The 23,146-nt window shown below is 27.5% G+C and overlaps 2 protein-coding genes across 4 annotated transcripts in view; one reads left to right on the top strand and one right to left on the bottom strand.

Moving 5' to 3' along the window:
- Positions 1-23,146, bottom strand: part of LOC107167252 (neurotrimin-like) — a 227,858-nt gene that overhangs the window by 163,581 nt on the left and 41,131 nt on the right. The window lies entirely within an intron of this gene.
- On the top strand, positions 20,643-21,189 carry LOC149055836 (uncharacterized). Its single transcript, XM_089226922.1, has one exon. The coding sequence runs from the start codon at positions 20,831-20,833 to the stop codon at positions 21,110-21,112; it is 282 nt and encodes a 93-aa protein (XP_089083048.1). The 5' UTR covers positions 20,643-20,830; the 3' UTR covers positions 21,113-21,189.

Here is a 23,146-nt window from a genome sequence, read left to right as displayed (position 1 = left end):
ATAATTTTATTAATTCGTGATTTCTTAACATAAATCTAGCCATTTATTTTTGTGATATTTTGTACGATATTCGTACAAAATAATGGGAACTTTTCACTTTACATAAACTCAACGTACACTCTAAATTCAATTTACGGTCGATCGATTTTCGTAGTGACTATATTATATTTATATATGACACGATTCTTATATACATTAAACACATTAAACAATATTAACTGCGATGTGCGTTTATAATACACACAGGCCAATTTTTCTACCAAATTGTTTTTTCTGTGATAGAAAATAGTAAAATTAATAAACAAATTTTAATGTTTGTACACTAATTACTAAATACACAAAAGGCACAATATGTCCGATGTTTTACAAAAATCGTATATTATTATCGCAGTAGGTTTTTTATCAAGTGCCTTTATTACACTCTTAATCAACAGTGATATTATCAAAACACAAATCACAGTGTTCAAGAGAATAAAGTATAGCTTAAAATGGTTATAAAGTATTGTTATTGTGTAGAAATATAATGATACTTAATATAAAAGTAATTTGTTTCACTATTCGAACTGTTGCGTTTGAAGAACGACCATTATTATATTATTTTACACAACTTTTGCTTTTCTTTTATGATATTCATATTTAACTTAAAATTCCGTATGCGGACCGGCACAGTAATAATAATTAAATCCAGCAATAAGCCCCAAGGTCTTTAAAATATTATTATATTATCGTTTGCGCTTTGGTCATTTACACAAGAAAAACAAAATACATTTGTTCATTTGCCACCAAAGTACAAGCTGTTAGAATATAATATATAAAAAAATATATTTATTCCACTAGAATAATAATATATTTTTATTGGTACGTTCACATACGTTTATAATGTAATTAGAAGTGCGAACAAAGGATACGACTGAGTGTCGGGACAAAATCGAATTACTTTTAGTCGATACAATTTGTGTATACAGAGCGTTAGCGAACTTAATCGAATCAAACTTAAAATTCTACGATAAAAAAAGTATTCTTGTGAATGAGGGAAAAACATTAAAGTTAAATAATAGTCATATCATGTTAGAATATGTTTATACGTGTAAAAAAAATATCGAACGACCACAAGAGTATAATATAGATCGATTAAATTCATCGTGCTTATTACTTTTGTGAATACCTATTATATTTTAAGCCATCACAAAACAAATGTTTTCGAAAAAAAAAATTTTATTCTTTATTTTACTTTTCGTTTTTATTTAATTTTTTAAGTTTTGGATTTTTTATGACATTGTATTTTTTGAATTTCATATTCTTTATTGGATTATTCTTCCGAGATTATATAAATATTTAAAAATATTATGTATCGAATTTCAAGTGATTCAGTTAATTCGTTTTTAACTTGTAAGTATTTAAACTTTAATGTTTTGAAGTTTGGAGATTTAGACGAATATTTTGCGGAGCAAAAACCTCTATGCCTCACCAATCCACTCTTCTGAGCTTTAAAGACTAATATAGTTATAACTAATTAACTCCTCACAATAAATTTACTATTTATATGGTCTCAGAATAATGTTATTTTAAGTTATTAGGATATTAAATAGAAAAATGTATCATTCAAAAAAGTGAAAACTCAAAGAAAATTATTAAGATAAAAAATATTAAAGAACACAACTTTAAAAAAAAAAAAAAAATATGACTTTTCAAGGTAATAACTAATAAGTATAATTGTGTATTATTGTTTTCACTTCTAAAAGAAACACTTTTTGCCGTTCTGTCTGTCTGGTATGGCTTATAAAACTAACCCAAAGTGTTTAAATTTGATATTAATATACTCGCATAGAAAACAAAGGGTGTCATTATTATATCCAAAGAGGATAACCAACTATGGTCTTTCACACTTTCGTAGGAAGAAATTAAAAATTAAATAGACAAAGAAAAAGTTTTATGCCAAAAGTCTCCGAGAAACTTCCGGTCTAAACAGTTTCGTTTTATCTTTCATCGCTAAATTCATAATAACACCGCACGATGTTTTCGATTTTCACCCTGCAATACAATTTTTAATACGGCCTTTAAATATTGCATTAGATGAAGAAATCTTCAAAATTTTAAAATCACGCTAATGGGAATACATAGTATTGCAATAGTACACCAACCACTAACCAAGAACGTTAAATGTACTACACTTATTCAATGTCCGTGCATTTTTTTTATCATAATTTTTTCTGAGAAATTTTTAAAATTTTTTTTATAATATATTAAATATATTCACAATCTGCTGTAACATAATAAAACAATAAGTAAATATGAGATTTTTTACCAGGTTTGGAGGCTTGACTGAAGGGTTCATTGACACTACTTCAAATTTCTGAGAAATATAAAATTTATGATTAACGTATTGCAGATATATCTAGCAGTGTTTATCAATAAACATCTATTTATTGGAAAAGTTAACGGACTTCAATGACATTTTTGCTCCTCCAAATTTATCTAATAATTCATAATTTTTTTATTATTATTACAATTTTTCAGTGAATAAAGTAAACGTTTAGTATATATTTTTTTTTATTTTTTTTTTATTATAAAGAACAAAACCCTCGGCGACATCGGGCATTGGGAACAATGAATTACATAATAATCGATAATTTAAAGTATTTACATTTGGATAAGTGTACATTTTTTTTTTTTTTTAAATTTTGTTTTGAAGTTCTGCCGATGAAATGAAGTTGAAGGTGACTGCAAGTGAAGAGCTGTTGTGGCCAAGTGATTCCGCCAGGTGCTCAAGAAGATTTGATTCCAATCTTGAATCGGTATAATATGATAGACATTCAGTCATAATGTGTTTAACTGATAGGTACGTGCCGCAAGTTGTGCATATCGGGGCATCGTTTTTACTCATTAAATAACTATGAGTGATCTGTCAATTGCTAATTGAATCGCTTTGAGAATTGCGAATGATTCCGCAGTGAAAATAGAACTTATATTAGGTAGCTTGTATATGCGCTTTATATTATTTCGGATTACTGAAGCTCCGACCCCTACTTGATTTTCTGAGGCATCTGTATATATTTATTCATCCGGTAAGTTATGTAATATTTGTAGATACGTATTGCTGCTTATACGTTTGATTATTTGTGGAGTCTTTTTTTAATTCTGATAGATTAGTGATTGCCGCTATTGAGTGAATACAGGGAGGTGTTGTTAGTTGAAGTGAAGGGAAGATGTCGGAGGTCTAGAGATTGTAATGTTTAAATACTGATGTTAATTTTTGTAGATTAGGAGTAAAGTTTAGAGTTGATGAAGATGCTAGTTTTGCCTCGTAATTTAGGGCTATCTGTAGTCTTCTTACTTCTAGTGGAGGTATTCCTGGAAGGTTGAGTATGCTTAGGATAGGGCTAGACCGGTATACTCCAATGGCCATTCGAAGACCCACATTGTGTATTACGCCCAATTTTCTCTTGACTTTTTTTTCTGAGTTTCCCCATGTATAGGAACCGAAATACAATTTAGAAATGATTAGTGATTTATATGTTTGTATTAGTGCATTTGTTTTGGATCTCCAAGAAGTATGAGCAAGCACCTTTATTATGTTTAAGCGAGTGGCAGTGTTAATCTAGTATCTGAGGTTAGGTTAGAAAATTTTGATAATATTTTTTTCTTTGATATGTTGTTGGCATCATCAGTGATTTGTTTTTTTTTTTTTTTTTTCAGTGAAAACTATGCATTGAGATTTCTCTGGAGAGAAATTGAAGCCCGAAATTTTTGACCATTCAATGAGGTTTTTGGTTGTGCTCTGAAGCATATTTCTAACTGTTTCTAAGTTGCGACTACTGCAATAAAAATTAAAATCATCAGCATAATATAAAGAAGCTTTAACGGGTGATTCTATGTTATTAGTGATACTGTTGATGGCGATAAGAAAAAGTGTAGGGGATAGGGATGACACTTGAGGTACCCCATTTAGTTGTTCGTATTCTTCTGATAAGAGGTTGTTAATTTTGACTTGAAATGTTTGAGTGTTTAGAAAGTTACAAATAAAATTATAGAGTTGTCCGATGCTAAGGATTTTGTTAAGATTCTGAGTGATGAGGGGTTTCCATGTTGAATCATACGTCTTCGATATGTCCAGGCTTACCATTCCCATGTATTGTTTGTTGAGGAAGGTGTTTTGAATTTCGATATAAATTTGTGATAAGCTGTCGTTTATGCCTTTGCCTTTTTTGAACCCGCTTTGTTCAGGGACCAAATAATTAATTTTTTCCAAGTACCACGTAAGTCTCAGATTTGCTATTTTTTCCAGGAGTTTGCACATCGTATTCAGCAGTGAAATGGGTCTGTATCCTTCTGGGGAAAATTTGTTTTTATTTGGTTTATTAATCGGAATAATAATACTGTTTCCCCGTGATTTTGGGAAGGCGTTGTTGTCCCATATCCAATTGAAAATTTTGAGTAATGTTCTTAGAGTTTTTATGGAGAAGTTGTGAATGAATATAAATGGTATGTTGTCGGGATCGGGGCTTTTACTTGTACATTTTCTTAGTACGAATACGAGTTCGTCCAACTCTATTGATGAGTTTAGGTGCAGTTGTGTGATGTCCGAGGAGGGTACATTAGAAGTCTTAGGTATTGTATGATCAGTAAGATTGCGGTTGGGAAAGTCAGGGTGATGATTTGAGTCACTAGAATTTTCTTTAATATGTTCTCCTATTTTTGAAGTTATCGTGAGTGAGTCAGTTATCAATTCCTGGTTATGAACCAAATTAATAGTGTTAATAATATTCGCTAATATTCGCTGTTGTAAATTTCTGGGAGCACTTGCCATTGAATTCTTTGGGCGATAGTGGGTATTGATAATGAGAGGTCGATTGCTGATAGATTTCCGTTGCCAGGATTAATTCTAGTCTGTTCGTTATTAATAAGAAGTACTAGGTGATTGTCTTGAATGAATAAGAGTTCGAGAATTTTTCCCCTTTGGTCCGTTTTGTAAGAACCCATAAGCTGTTATGGCTATTGGAGTCTCCGACTAGGATAAATGAGTGAGGTAATTGAATGATTATGGAAGTTAGATCTTCGAGTTTGAATTGAGTTTGATTGGGAATATATATGTTACGAAGGGTGATTTTAGATTAGAGAGTTATGGATACTGCTACTACTTCCAGGTTTGAGATGATTGGTATTTCCTCCCATGGTATATTGTTGTTAATGAAAATGCTCCACTTGCTCTGAGGTAGTTTTGACGGTTTTTTGTTACACTGTTATAGTTATATTAAGCTTGGGAGGGGATCATAAGATTTTAGATTTGTTTCCTGAAGACATAACGCAATGGGTTTGTGCAAATTGATAATTAATTTTATGTCCTCAAGATTCCTGTAAAGTCCATTCAGATTCCACTGAATGATATTATTTGTGAAATATTGTATTTATTTTTATTTTTATTTATATATTGAGTAATTGAGTTTTTGGATGATTTAAGAACAGATATTGTATGTACGAAAAGTGAGTCTATTCTTGATGCTACTCAGAGGAGAGAGCTTTATCAAGGAGAGCAGTACAGAGTCTAGTTAATCTATTTGTTATGCCATGGTTTTTGATTTTAGACTTCATGATCTCTATGTATTCAATCATTTCTAAGCATGTTATGTTAAAATTATTAAGTTATGTATCTAGGTTGGATACGCCGATGCAGTTTTCAATTATGAATTCGAACTGTTCATAATTTATTTTTTTATTGGGAATTTCTTTGAATCTAGTTTTAGTGGGTTCGAGCAATTCATCAAGTTGTGTTATTAAATTTTCGACAGATTTGTTGCGTTTAATTTTTTTTTTTTGCTGGTTGAGATTTTTTTGGTTGGTTTAGAATTAGAAGGGGTAATTTAATTTGGGGTTGTGTCTTGAGGTGAAGATTTAGGTGGAGGAAAATCGATAGTTAAATTTGAGTTGAGGTGAGTGTTGGTCTTTTTTTCATGCTGGTTATTGTTATAGGTGCTGTTGCTGTGTTACCATCCGTTGAAACTTCCAACGATAGTGGGACATCAAGGATGGATGATTGACTTAAGGTACGTGGGGCACTAAACGATTTGATGTCAAAATTTTGGTCACTAAAGATATCACATATGGGTTCGTTTATTTTTGTTTTGTCATCAGTGACATTAGAGTTGCTATATGGTTTGTTATAAACTGGAGCTTTATACAACTTGGTGTTTTGGGCTTCAAATGGTGGATTTTTACGTTGTTTCGAAGTTTGACTTTTGAGTTTGCATAAATAACAGAATAATGCGTCGTTGGATAGAAAAATTCTGTGAGGGTTATTTTCGTGGTTAATCAGGAGAGAGCTAAGAAGTTTTTGAATTCGTCCGGATTTATGTAAGCCTGACGTCTGAAGCTAAGTATGTGAGCAAGTTCTGTGATGTTGAAACCTGCGTTGATGTGAGTTATCGGTGATAAAATTTGGATGTTGAGAGATTTTAAATAAGATATGATGTCTTCGTTTAGTATAGCTGGGGAGACATTAAAGATTGTGATTCTTTTTGCTGGGTTGATTAATCGTCTAATTTTAATTGTCATTTGGTCGTTTAGTGAGATATTGGTGTGATTATCAATGAGAAAGTCAACAGTATTTTTGTCGTTGAGATATATACAGAACCTGTTGTTCGATATACGTGAGACAAATTTTATGTTTTTTGGAGGTATTAATTTGCTAATTGCAATGATATATTCAATCTGGGGTATATTGTCTACCGAGTCGAAGACGATTGCGTGTTCTTTTTTGGAAAGGAATTGTTGAGAGAAATTTCGGCAAAAGATTTTTTACCGGTGAAGTATTTATTTAATTCTGTGTTGTAGTTTTTTTGCGATGTAGGATTATCACTTGATGCGCTCTGTATACTGTTGGCCATGTTAATTAAATCATGATTATAGGTATTTAAATCGGTATTTTTAATTGCGTCGTTGTTAGTGTCGTTATCGGAGTATTGTGCTGTTGATGGTAGCTCATTAGTAATTGTATCTGCTGTGTTGGCTGTGTGTACGATATTGGGCATTGTAGCGTTTGGTTTATTGTGTGAAGTTTTGGATGATTGAAAAAGTCTATCTTTCGGACTTAAGGTATTAGTGGGCGAATCACCCATTTTTGGGATGAGTTTTAATTAGGGACCGAAATGGGTGCAAAAAATCTTCTGATACGAAAAAATTCATATTACCTGGATTAACACGTAGATACACTGATTTCTTCGATACCTAAAAATGCGAGAACGCGATACGATAAACGTGTTATACTGTCGAAGGTGAATACGTAACTGTATAGGTTTATTTTATAATATTTTGATTCAATACAATAAAACGGAATCTATTATATGGCGTATAATATATATGGTTAACAATTATTTTATTACTGTAATCCATTTTATTGCGTTCGTATTTGAAATACTATTAACGATGGGTTCACGAAATCTCAAGTTTTTCGAGACTGACATTTTTAGTGTTTTCAGAATTTAGATGAAGCTTCATGGCACGACCCGTTAAGGTCGTTATAACAAACAATCGGATTCAAAGCAGCAATTAAAATGCATGTACAAAATAATTCCAGTTGATAAATTCATCGAATGGATCTCCAAAATCTATCTGCAATATCAATAATTAGTTAACCCATATTTCCTATTACGCGTTTATCATGCTCGGAGTTAACTTAAACCAGACGAGAAACGTTATACACGAGTTAGGTGAAAACAAGTCGATTATGTTGTAACAACAGTTATTATTATATTAAAACACAATCGGTTTATCACGTTTTCAGTAACTTTCGGTTACTTTTGTTAGTCCACGACTGACCTCAAGTGAAAAAAACCGAATTAAAGAGAAACACAAACAGTAGAAAGAAAAAAAAATCAACTTAAACACCTACATGTGGCTATACAATGAGGCGGCACGGCCACCTTGTTAGTTTTTTTTGTTTCAACAGTTAATAATAACAATACAATTACTTACACACAAAAACCATCAAAGGGATTCGGGAATTGTGTACAAGCCGTATTTATTAAACCAACGTGCATCACACGCGCCAGGTGCATGCAAATCGTTAATACTCGCCACGGACTAAAATATTATTATTAATATTTTATATATGTGTGGGTGTAGAAATATAGTATATATATATATATATATATATATATATAATTATATTATACAGAGTGTTGCACGGCGTCGTCGCCAGTCATGCAGTCTAAAGCTCTTACGCTACAGTTATTATTTCCAAACCGAAAGAACGCAGTTGCACATTAGTTTTTAATTACATTATGACTCGCAAGCATATATTATGTTTTATAGTATGCGATATTTATATTACATAAAACACATAATCTCGGTGCACTGCTCATGGAACATGAAAATTAACGAGTTGCGGTGGTTGAACGAAACGAAAATCCATAAAATCGGAAAATAGTATTATCACGCGCAGCGGGATAACTTGCATAGCATTACGCGTAGGTATATAATAATATTATGTTTATAACGTGGCTGTCTACCTGTAGCCTAGCCAAAGTATATTAACATTATACTTTACTTTTAAGCTGGATTTCGCAAAACCTCACTGTGTAGCCTGGTATAAATGGTATGAAACATAATGGACGCAAACGTCCAGACTGCAGCTGTGCAGACGATTTTTCTCATAATTATATTATATTAATGATAATTATCACGCAGCGTTTTATATTCATTATTCCGTACGATTTTTAAGGGTACTCGGTACGAAAACAAACTCCAGATATCGAACGCAATATTATGATTTATTACCTGAAAAGTAAACCTAAAGATATAACGGTATAAACGTTTAGCTCAAAACACGTCATATTAGACATTATCGCACCGAAGTAAAGACTTTTATCATTGAGCGGGTGAAAGTGCGGGTTTCAATAGACCAGTGGGACCTAAAAAATGAACATTCGATGCAGAGCTCATCAATATGCATGTCATTTCAACTAAGACCACGGTGTCTTTTCTTATTTATCGATGAATCGAGCACACCGGATACACGGTTCATGGTCGTATTCCGTAAACATAATACTATAATTTATTATCAGTGCAACGAAGCCAGATGCCTACCTTTGAATAGGTTGTCACTATTATCATAATAATTGTTTCTGTGGTACAAGGCCGGTGAATTATCGGCTATGGGCCACCCACGCAATTGTCCCTTGGGACATGAAGGTCACTATACTACCCAATATACTAGGTAGTATCCTCGGTACGAGCGAATTATTTTTGTCTGCTGAGAAAGCAATACTTATAAAAATCGTAAATATAACACTAAGCAAATAGAACTCGGGTGAATCGCCATTATTTTGTACAGGGTCATCTGTAGAAATAGTGTTATTTTTAACGTACAGGGTGTGGCCTGTGGCGTATTCTCAGTGTACTCTGTGTAACGAACGTATATATTAGTAGGTATATGAATTGTATTACTATATGAGTAGGTAATACCGTAATTGTATTAATAATAATAGTTATGTTTTCGGGAGTAGTATAATAGCAATTATAAAGGATCTAAACCATTACCTAGCTTCTGTCGCCGTCACAAAAAGAAACGTTAAAAAAAACCATCAAAACGATAAACAGGTAAAATATAAGATTTAAATATTGATGAAATTCAAAAATACTGTTATTTTACACAATAGCATGGTCAATTCATAATAAACACTTATGAAAAGAGACAAAAACATGCGTGCATATATTATGTAACAATATATGATGTATTTATAATATGTATCGTCCTTTATTTTACGTTTAAATTACCAACAATTTTATAAAATACTTCAGGTCAGCTGTAGATGTCGATTTTATGATAATTTATTCCTAGGTGGCATAACAATAAAATTATCGGAAGATGAAGTGAAGTACTTAAATACAAACAATATTTTAGCATAGAAATCGCACCTATGATCGTTCAATGAAACTATAATATGATATGACTATGTCATCTGTTGTACGAAGGAATAGCTGACTCTTAATCTTTCACAACCTTGAAAATAAAAAATATAAAATTGAACCCAAGAAGGGTTTATTAGTTTTATTACTCTTCATAACTCTTCATAATCTATATAATAATATAACAATAATATAAGTAATCCGCTAAATCACGTGCCCGTCGTCGGAGGTGATGGCAAATCGAGTGTTATTGTGAATATATTCATGGAGCGTAGAAAACGATAAATTACACATAAACCACGAATCGTTTGCACTGGACAATAATACATTGGCTTGTGGTGTGATGCCATAAACTACTATAAAGTACGCATCCTGTGTTATATGTGTGGGTTTTGTGTCATTACGACTGGCCCACACTATACGTGAGTGCGGATTCGCGGGTAACGCGTACTACAATTCGCCTAATATTGTATGTTATACGAATTACGCGAAGAGGGTTTTATAATAATATTAATAATAATAATAATAATAATAATAATAATAATAATATACGAACTCTGATCACACGCACCCATACACGTGTAATAATAACAATAATAATACACGTGTAATACGTTATTTTGATTATAAATCACGAAATCGTATTACTGAAATTATTGTAATCGCACGCGCGTAGTCTCGTTCAATAAGCTCCACGCTAATTTAAAAGATTAATTCTACTAATTGGACCGATGGAAACAACGAAACAACAATAGTAATAATATGTACCTATAAAATACACGGAGCGAGGGCAGAACGACCATACTAAGGGTGAAGGTTGGTGTGTGCGGTTATTTTCTGTTAATCTCTAAGAAATAATCGACAGATAACTAGGTATGAGCGCAGCAATGACGACGTATTACAATATACGCCAATCTATATAATATTATTGATGCATGGGAATAATAATATTCGATATAACATTGTATAATTTGCACCAACAGCACTCGATGTGGCGGTGTTGGGAATGCGATCGGAGAGATTATTATATTATATTATTGCTATCACGATGGTTGTCAGACGGAATCGGGAAATTCGAAAACATCAGAGTCTCTATAGCTTTTTAAACCACGTCGATCAATTTTATCGTTTATTCCACAGCTGTCTATACCACGATTGACATACGTGTGATAATGACGTTCTGTTCGTACCAGCTTAGCTACTGTTCGGATCTCGCTTTCGGATGAAAATATTTTAAAAGTTTTAATAATAATTGTAGGTACGTTGCATACACATAATAATAATATTATGTGCAGCGTGTGTACAAAAGATATCACACATCCGTGGATTTACTAAGTATTTAGCTTGTCAGTTTTCCACGGATCGCTTTTTAATTTGCTCGTCAGTTTATATATAGTTCTCAAATATAGAAAGTACGAGAAATGAAATTTGCTATTTTATTGGTAATGCTTTAAAGAGGATTTAAACTTGCGGGATTATACGATCGCAAAGTAATGAGTATGCAAATGCACGAACTTACGAATGGTCTCTGCTTGTCATCTAAATGTAGATAAAATATATTTATATATATACTTTATGGTTTTATATACAGGAGGATAATTTCAACATACGTTATTAACCAATATCCCTAAGAATTTTTAAGAATTAAAAACCTAATTTTTGTGTTAAACAATAATTAGATGTATTATTATATCAGGCTATAATATTAAATTAACTATTAAAATTATGTAAATAAAAAGTTGAACGTACCTTAAAGGATGTGGGTAATCAATTCAAATTGTTTAATTACTAAAATTCAATTATAACATAAGCTAGTAATTTTCATAAATAAAACATTGAAAAACATAAAAAAATCTACTAAATAGGTAAGCATGTTGTTACCTTAATATTATATAGTAGTGTTTTTGTTTTGCTAATTCCAATTAGTAACAAATTAAATAGGTAATAAATTCAACTAAAATTTGAACCTTAAAATAATTAAATTTACATATGCTTGAAACAATATTGTATTGTCAAAATATGAGGAAAAAATAAAAATAAAATAATATGATATAGATATACAAATTTGCGATAAGTACGACAACGACAGGCATAAATATAAGATACATAAATAGCGTTACTTTCATATTACTATGAACGATGAAAACAAAAATTATTTAATAAAGGAGTTATTATTACATAATATTTTATACATTTTATGATTATTTGTTTCCAGGTATCATAAATATTTCGTTGTATGTAAGTTTCAATCTATATTTTAAATTTATAAAAATATATTTTACACGTTTATTCCTCTTATCGAAGGCGTTAAAATTTTGAATAACAAAATTCAGTATAAAATTGTGTATAATATATTATTATGGTTGCTTTTTAGGCGGCAGTATAGAATAAAAAAAAAAAACAAAATGATAAACTAGATATTCATTTTACAATTAATTGGTAAAAACTTTGAACTTTTTACGTTCCACACAGTCACACAACGCAAATATTACGCAAATAGAATTATTACCTACGTATGCAATAAACGATTGTTTTATACAAATATTTACCAATTGCACAATTTTAGAGAATTAAATCGTTTTATCGTTTTTGTAATATTGAACTAAAAATATTTCAGTTTAACTACAGTCATTCGTTAAATATTTTTAAATAACATGAAAAAATATATTTTTACATCAATGAAATATGTTTGAGTTTTATTAATTTACACGAAAAATATTATATTTACAAGATATTTTGTTGGTTTACTTTTTTTCCAGATAACGTAATTTTCAATTATTAATATTAATTTACTTACATAATGTAATATACATATTGAAACAATTTCGAAAAATAATAAAGTTTCCCTCTTTTGCCATATTTCAACCATAATGCTGCACGGTAAGGGGTTAAGTACCTACCAATTACTATCTTCTAAAATTTACCAATATTACTTTTACAAATTATGACTTAAAATAATTTAAAAGGTATGTCCAACGTATTTTAAAGAAAAAACAAATATAAATAAAAGACCACCCTGCTGTATAAAATATAATATTTTGATTTATGTCATTTACGCACATGTTTCTGCAGTTTGTACAATTTGTACGAAGCCAACGTCGAGATCACTTGACTTGGAAGTTAAAAACATTTCACGTTTCTAGTTTATAAAATAAATTGCATACGATTATAATCATTATCGTGGTTAAGTTTTAATTAAAATGTACTCCAAAAATTCCAAGTGAGATTTTCGATCTTTTTTAAACTCGTTATTAATTTTTTTTTAGCACACAAAAGCACACTTATAATATTATGTTTTCATTGAAAGAAACTAGAAAACGAATCTCGAAAAAGCTTTCATTAGTCCGTTGAATTGTTCAAGTATAAAAAAAAAATAAAGCTAAACTAAGATCACAGTGGTCAACCTTTTTATGCTAGAAATCGGATCTTCAACTGATGTAAAAAAAAAAAACATCATAAAAACCCGTAAAAACATATTACCTATCTCCTTTAAAGAGCTTTATATTTTTATTTATTTATCATATTATTTATGAATCGGTAGTTTCAGTACTATTATAGTATTATTATGCTATGATGTCATTTATGATTATAATTATTGTTATTCTAGGATATCGACTTGCACAATTACTTTAATATTATATGTTTTTGTTTGCAATTTTGTAGTCTTGTAGAGTTAGCCGAGTGTTATACACAATGTTTTTTGACGGTTAGGTATTTTAATTAAAAATTATAACAACAAGAAACACTCAGGGAAAATTTCTATGAAGTTCAAACATTGAATGGAACACAATAATTGTTACATTTACAAGGAAATCTTTGGTTTTATTTGAACAGAAATACGACAAAAATAGTTATTTTGTCATACTAGTACAATTTTATGTTCACTGACTAATATATAACAGGGATATTTTGTTATTCATGTTTTATTATTCTTATACCATCCCAATTTCTAAATATTGGCGTTTTCTTTTTTTATGTATGTACCTACCTACTGAAAAGGCATTTTCGGGAAGGTCATGAATTTTTATCAAACCATTTATTTTTATTTTTGTAACGATCATTTCAAAATTTCTTTATCTAAACGTTATAAGTAGGGCCCGGATTTCAATGCTAAGTGCATATTTTTTGCTTGATCATAGATACATATTTCGTTTCATGTAACGACTGCTTCAAAGCTAAAAATTTTATTTAGAATTTTTGCATATGTCGGTGTTTTTTTACTTTAAGATCATTTTTATAATTATTGGGTAATTTTTATGGTTTTTAATGCATATTTGTTCAATATACTAAATAAATTAAGTATATTTATTATTATATATTTTAGTTTGTATGTTTAGAATGAATAATATTGCCCCAAAACAAATTCGTGTCAACATCATAGTGGCATCAAGTCAATTTTTTCAATTTTTATTTTTATTTTTTTAATAAAATAATAAATAATAAATATATTTTAATAATAAAATTTAAATTAAAATACCAAATTGTATAAAAAGTAAATATAAATGGAATTTTTGAGGTAAAATGCATTTGTTAAGGACTTTTTGGGTATTTTTTCAGAGCATATTTGTATGGTTTTAAGTGTATTTAAATCCAGGACCTAGTTATATAATATACATTATACATATATATATATATTACAACAATATAGTAAATCTAAATCGAACAGATTAATCTTTATTTAAGATTAAAATTTTAAAAATTACTATTTTTATGTAAATTTTATACTAATAAACATGAGAGGAAAAATACTATATTTACTTTACTCTTTGGTATTTTGTAATAGTAATAACAATATTGTTTTATGTGAGCATTATTAATTATTTGTAATAATATAATTTATAAACATTTTTTTTTTTTATGCATATAGTCATGTATTCTCCAAATAATTTGAAAGTAATAACAAATTCAAAAAAATAAATATATACCTATTATATTATATATATTTATAAATAAATGTTATTGTGTAACAGGTAATACGTATTGATGACAACAATATTATTATGTTTAGATATTAAATTTTGAATAAAATTTATAAACTTATGGTCCGGATCTAGCTATTGGAAAAGTGGTTATTTACTATCAATTTTAAATGATATAATACCATAATATGTATATGGTATTAAAATTATAATACACAGTAAGTTAGTAATAATAAGTTAAAATTAATTTAAATATTTTTATAGAATCATATAAGCATTTTAGACTCGTGTGCAAGAAATGTGTTCCCATCGATATAAATAATACATACAATTTAAATTTTAAAACGATAACGCTTAAAAGTCCCATTTGGATAGTGATAGATATAGAAGAGTAGTTCAGAGTAGCACAAAACGGCGTCACGATTATTACATTACCGGTTAATGAAACGGAGACGCTCAAACAGATAGAAATTAGTTTTAGTGCAATTATTTATTTTTGTATTTTATGTTATTCCCGGTGAGGGAAAAATAGAATAAATTAAAATAACTTTTAACTTAATTTAATTGATCATAAAATACAATTAAAATAAAATTTAATTTATCTCATAATACATCGAATGATTGGACAGAATATTATTGTACTTTTTCATCGTACCATAATGATTAATATAAGATTTTGGAATTTAGTATTATTATTATTATTATTATATAAAAGTATTATACATTAGTACTATTATATTATATAAATTCTTCGTAATTATTACTATTTTTAATTGAAAATTGTTTGTATATTTTTGAAATGTTCTTCATATTTCAAAATTATGTTTTATTTTTAAAAAATAATAATAATTTAAACTTTTATATTTTATAGTTAATTTTTTTTATGTTACATAATTTACACTGATTCGTTGAACAAAATTAAATATTATTGTTTCATGTTACGCAGAATGAAAATATTTACGGATAACATTAGTTTATTTAACTGTATTTTTACAATACCTTTATGATTTCGCAAATAAAAATTAAAACAATTCCTAAGAATAAAAGGACTTTGTCTCAAAAATATTTACCACAAAATTCACTGAATGTTCACATATAGCCGTAAAGGTAGTTTAAAAAAATACAAAATCCAGAATAAATACCTGTTTTATCCATGTTATAGGTTAAACAAATAAATATGAAGAACTGTATAGGCAATCTGTAATAATATATCATTTAAAATAATATTTTCGTAGTTTAAATGTTTGATTGGGTTCCCCGATAAAATGTCAGTAGAGATTCTATACAAAATATTGATTTTGTAAAAAGAAAGATAAGTTTTAATTCCACAAAAAACAAAAAAAATAATTATTTATAGTTTTTATTACATTATAAAGAAAAAATATCGAAGATATTATCACGAAAAAGTTTAAATTATCTAAATTTAAACTATAAGAATAATAAAAACTAAATATTTGCGATAATTTCTTGTGAGTAAAAAAATTATTAATTTCTTGACAGTTTGTGCATATTTACAATAATTGAAATTCTAAACTTCTAGATAATATTTTTAAGGAATTTAATTTTTTTTTTTTTTTTTTTATTAAAAGAAACTTTGTAAACAATTAGCTTCGACAATAATTATGATTATAAATATTAAGGAATTTAATTATTGTTGTTAAAATAGCTTACACTTATTTTAAATTCTATAGATTAATAACTATTCAATTCTATAACATATTTATGTATCAACTATTGTATTTTATTATACATGTTTATTATTTTTTTTTTTTTTAAATGATTGCGTAGCTTTATTATAAATCGATAATATTAATTTAATATGTAATGTTGTGTGAATACTTCAAAATGACTAAAAATTATACATAATTTCAATTTAATTTATTTTATTATTTATTAACTCATTTTTTATTTTTTTACTAATGATTATAGTTCCTAGTTATTTAACTTGGTATATTTTATCGTTAGAATAATTTCTACTATGCTTAATTTTAATTTAAAAATTATAACACATATATATATTTATATATACAAATACAAATATTTAACTATAATTAATAGTGAGAGCTATATTATACTAAATTTTTTTGATTTTAAAAGTACTTTTTAATTTAAAGTGATTTTAACAATTTAATTTAATTTCGAATCAAATGTAATACAATTTAAATTAACGGGTTAAGAACTATTAATTAATATAAGGTTTTTTATATATACATTATACATATTTATATATATGGCCATTCATATTGATAATTTTTAATCAAATGTTGTGTTTATTTTCTAGTGGATTTACTTAAAAAAAGGTACTGAAAATTATTTTTTTAACACATTGACCCATCATTAACATGTAAGAGAATTTATTTTACAATATTACTATACGTACTTATTTAATAATTTATTATTTTGTTTTTGTGTCTATTCGAAGAAAAAAAGTGGGCAAGTGGATATAGCTCTACTGTATATTAGAGATAGAGAAAAGGTCACTATAATGGATATATTAAATTTGAATACAATAGCAGGCATAATTGTCTACTAAAAACGATTCTGAACGGAGATTATTTGTCAGTCTAGGATATATTATATTACCTGTATAATATATCTTATAGGTGCACAATATTTAAATACAAATTTTATATGCTCACAAAATATTTTCTATATTAACTTTGGGTTTTTTTTTAAAGTTATTAGAAGAAAAGGTTATGGAGAATCTTGTGTTGGATTTTTAAGTTTTAAAATTAGATATAAATCACAGCAGTTTTATGAATATTCAACCTCATAATTATATGCAAATTTTTGCAATTTTGACATATTTCGTAAACATTAGAAATTTAAATGCTTATAAAAAAAAATTGTGGGTATATTTTTGTTTACTACGATTCGTACAACTTACAATAAACCTTGTTTTAAATTTTAAAGATTTTTTGATATCCAAATTTTTTTATTGGCGTTTAAAAAAAAATAAAAACTTAGAAAAATCGAAAATTTAAATTGTCTATTATTAGCTTAAAAAGTTAAAATATTTTGAAAATGTAATTGTAAATAGATAACGCTAAAATAAACATTTAGCTAAAAATTTAAAGTAGTTATTTACAATGATTTATTTTAGAGTTATAGCAAAATAAAATAATAGATTTTGTCGAAAACCGATTATGCGTAAAGATTCCAGTTTTTCATTACTTTTTAGGGTTTTACCTGAAACTTTTGAAAACTACTGGAAATCTTTTACTTATAACTACCCAAAGTACCAATTAAATGAATTTCTTTTCAATGAGGGGCTTGCTTAAGTCAAAAATCAAAGCAATATTTCTACTCCAAAATTTGATGACAGACTAAAATAAAAAAAAAACACACACACATCATTGTAAAATCAATACATTCCTAACTTCGTTTAGAATACAAAAACTCATTAATGTCTTTAAACTTTTGTCTATTGAACTAGTTTTGGATGAAAAAAATATATCACTAAAATAAAGCTAAATTAAATTGAAAAACATATTGTAATAACGCTATTATCATACAGATTTGAAATAAATCTTAGTAATAATATGTAGGTACATAAAAATAATTTTGGCTACATACTATCTAGGTATACAAAACACAATACAATTAACTAACAATTTATACAATTAATTACATAAATCAGAACATTTTAAAACGAATAAATTAACTACAAGAATAATTTTTATGTTATGGTTACTTACCAAGGTAATCAATAAATAATATTACTTAAAAAAAAAACATACTTTTCATAGTAATTACTGATAAATTAAAAAGTAAAACGTAGTAGTATCAATAAAACTGAAAATAATAAATTAAATCCATTTTTCTTTTTATTTCATGTCGATAAAAAAGGTATTTATTTTTATTTAAATAAATTAAATTTTCAGCAATAATTTTCAATTCATTAATTATGAATTTATTACCTAAAAACGATACAAAAAAATTAAATTCTTAGAAACTATACATAAATATTATAATTTGTTTGTATTAATTTTGTGCGCAAAGTATAAACAATTATAAAGTTTTTTAAAGAGCTCGTAAATCGCTTTTTTTTGTTTAGGCGATTTTTATGTATATTTTTTATGTTCTAATAAAACTGAGAAAAGATCACGCACTGATATATTTACCCGTGTAAAAATTAAAATGTTTAAAACAAAACTAAACAATTTAAAAAATATTGTATGTATTTTTTTAAAATCGGCTAAGTAGATGTCGCTCTACTGTACAGTTTACAAGTAGGTTAGCTATTGTAATGGATAGTGTTGAATTTGTATTCAATGAAAATATGATACCATTTTATACGAAAAACGATTGTGAGCGGAGACGTTTTTCAGACTATAGGATATGTTTTAATATATTTTTATTAGTATAGCAGATATGATGAATTCATATTATTTGCATATTATCATATTTGTTTATACCTAATAACATAATTTATAAGTAGCAAGTATTCACAAACAATATTTTAAATTTTTTCAATATAATATAACGAATATTGTTATTCTTGGTAATTTCATATTTTATATTTATAATGTAATATGTTTATATATTTTTAAATTTTTTTAAATTTTTTGGTTACGAAATAAACTTTTTAAATGGAACTTTATTTTAAATTTTTAATCTGAGATTCACACGATGAACGTTTTATACAATTTTAACTACTAAATTGTTTGTACATTTTCAATTTATTTAATTTTTAATATTTTTCAATTGCTATCGTAACAATATATCAGAAACTTTGTATTAAAATGTCAAATTTTTTTAACCAACGTTTAAAATTGTATTAACAATTATAGAAAAAAAAAATTAAAAAATTGGAAACTGAAAATGTCAGTAAACATCTTAAAACGAGTTAAAATACATTAAAAATTTTTTTTGAAATTGTATGATGTAAAGAAAATGCTTCTATAAATATTCAGTAGAAATGTTACGTATCTACAGTGATTTTTGTTTAAGTTAGGTGCACCACAAAACAAAATAAATTAAAAAAAAAAAAATTTTACATAAAAAAGATATGAAGGTGAAAATGTATATTATTTGGACCACTTATCGTGTACACAGACACAAATTAAAATTAACTCACATCTTTGTAAAATCAATACATGCATCGGTTCGTTCAAAATCTAAAAATTTCCAAGAACACGAAGAACAACACTGCTTTTGATATGTATTACTTATCACCAAAAATCGATCGGTATGTCATAACATAATCAATGAAATGGTCGTCTCATCGGACATTACAATAATCATTTTTATAATTTGTCTTCGAGTCTACTCATGTCTCATAATATGAACGTTGCACATGGCTTAAATATTATTTAATGTACATAACATTATGTGAAAGATGAAAAATGTATTTCTTTATTATTATTATTATTGACTCCGGAAAGAAAGGGCATAAGCTATTTGTAGGAGGGGGCGAACGGTTGGTTTTGAATACGTAATGTATGTGTGGCAAGGATTTGTTGCTAAAAACCCGGATGATCACCCATCTGGATGCAAGCAATATCGGCCGGTGCTTACACTCAGAGCATTTCCACAGTTGAGCGTACGACCGCGTCACACCAAGTCACTGAAAAATTTATTGTTTAACTTGTTTTCAAATCTAATGAAATTACATAGTGACGTCGTGTTTTATAACAATATTAAATTATAACTTACGATTAAAATAATTTAATGAGATTCTAGTTTGATAGCATAAATATTTTAAATGCTATACCTAAATAATATTGTTATCTGTGTTCTCAAGGTCACGAGATACCTATTAAACTTTGCAAATCTTGAAGTGGCTGACGGGAGGATTTTAATCGGAGTAATTTTCCACCATCGTCCAAACCAGACGATGATAAACACTATTGACCTTGAATTTTGGACAGGCTCATAAAAAGGTGTGTATAAAAACGACCGCTTGACGATACAGCGACTTCATAGTGTTTCAACTTCATCCGAGTTTCTGCTACACTGGTAAACATAGTCTATGCGAGTTAAGTTTATAACGAAATAATAACAAGATGGTCTCAAAACTATTTGTTACCGTGTTTGTATTCATGACCGTGGTAGGTGTGTCGTTTTCCGTGACCCAAGGAGATGATGCTGTAAAACTCGAAGAGAAGAACGTAAACCAAACTCCTGGCTCACGAGACGAGGTCAAGAAATTTTTTTCGATGATGGAGAAAATCGACATAGATCAAATACTGAACAACGACAGGTTGATGTCGAACAATGTCAAATGTTTTCTGAACGAAGGACCATGTTCGGCCCAACTCAGAGAAATGAAAAGTAAGAGTGTTTGAAGTGTGTGTGACATATTTTCATTATTGGATGTATGATGATTTTGCTAGCGATATTATAATACATAGTAGAATTTATGTGTATTAAATGCAGTGTATTTGATAACAACTAACAAGTATGTATAATAGAAGTTTTGATAAATTTATATTATATTTCATGTTAAACTTTGTTAAAATTTATAAAATCTTTTACTTATAACTACCCAAAGTACCAATTAAATGAATTTCTTTTCAATGAGGGGCTTGCTTAAGTCAAAAATCAAAGCAATATTTCTACTCCAAAATTTGATGACAGACTAAAATAAAAAAAAAAACACACACACATCATTGTAAAATCAATACATTCCTAACTTCGTTTAGAATACAAAAACTCATTAATGTCTTTAAACTTTTGTCTATTGAACTAGTTTTGGATGAAAAAAATATATCACTAAAATAAAGCTAAATTAAATTGAAAAACATATTGTAATAACGCTATTATCATACAGATTTGAAATAAATCTTAGTAATAATATGTAGGTACATAAAAATAATTTTGGCTACATACTATCTAGGTATACAAAACACAATACAATTAACTAACAATTTATACAATTAATTACATAAATCAGAACATTTTAAAACGAATAAATTAACTACAAGAATAATTTTTATGTTATGGTTACTTACCAAGGTAATCAATAAATAATATTACTTAAAAAAAAAACATACTTTTCATAGTAATTACTGATAAATTAAAAAGTAAAACGTAGTAGTATCAATAAAACTGAAAATAATAAATTAAATCCATTTTTCTTTTTATTTCATGTCGATAAAAAAGGTATTTATTTTTATTTAAATAAATTAAATTTTCAGCAATAATTTTCAATTCATTAATTATGAATTTATTACCTAAAAACGATACAAAAAAATTAAATTCTTAGAAACTATACATAAATATTATAATTTGTTTGTATTAATTTTGTGCGCAAAGTATAAACAATTATAAAGTTTTTTAAAGAGCTCGTAAATCGCTTTTTTTTGTTTAGGCGATTTTTATGTATATTTTTTATGTTCTAATAAAACTGAGAAAAGATCACGCACTGATATATTTACCCGTGTAAAAATTAAAATGTTTAAAACAAAACTAAACAATTTAAAAAATATTGTATGTATTTTTTTAAAATCGGCTAAGTAGATGTCGCTCTACTGTACAGTTTACAAGTAGGTTAGCTATTGTAATGGATAGTGTTGAATTTGTATTCAATGAAAATATGATACCATTTTATACGAAAAACGATTGTGAGCGGAGACGTTTTTCAGACTATAGGATATGTTTTAATATATTTTTATTAGTATAGCAGATATGATGAATTCATATTATTTGCATATTATCATATTTGTTTATACCTAATAACATAATTTATAAGTAGCAAGTATTCACAAACAATATTTTAAATTTTTTCAATATAATATAACGAATATTGTTATTCTTGGTAATTTCATATTTTATATTTATAATGTAATATGTTTATATATTTTTAAATTTTTTTAAATTTTTTGGTTACGAAATAAACTTTTTAAATGGAACTTTATTTTAAATTTTTAATCTGAGATTCACACGATGAACGTTTTATACAATTTTAACTACTAAATTGTTTGTACATTTTCAATTTATTTAATTTTTAATATTTTTCAATTGCTATCGTAACAATATATCAGAAACTTTGTATTAAAATGTCAAATTTTTTTAACCAACGTTTAAAATTGTATTAACAATTATAGAAAAAAAAAATTAAAAAATTGGAAACTGAAAATGTCAGTAAACATCTTAAAACGAGTTAAAATACATTAAAAATTTTTTTTGAAATTGTATGATGTAAAGAAAATGCTTCTATAAATATTCAGTAGAAATGTTACGTATCTACAGTGATTTTTGTTTAAGTTAGGTGCACCACAAAACAAAATAAATTAAAAAAAAAAAAATTTTACATAAAAAAGATATGAAGGTGAAAATGTATATTATTTGGACCACTTATCGTGTACACAGACACAAAT

The sequence above is a fragment of the Diuraphis noxia genome, unplaced genomic scaffold (assembly GCF_037042655.1).
Source record: "Diuraphis noxia isolate RWA-SAM2 unplaced genomic scaffold, SU_Dnox_SAM2 contig0004, whole genome shotgun sequence".
Taxonomy (NCBI): Eukaryota; Metazoa; Arthropoda; class Insecta; order Hemiptera; family Aphididae; genus Diuraphis; species Diuraphis noxia.
Note: the sequence above shows the minus strand (reverse complement) of the source record. Positions and strands in the feature narration are given on the sequence as shown.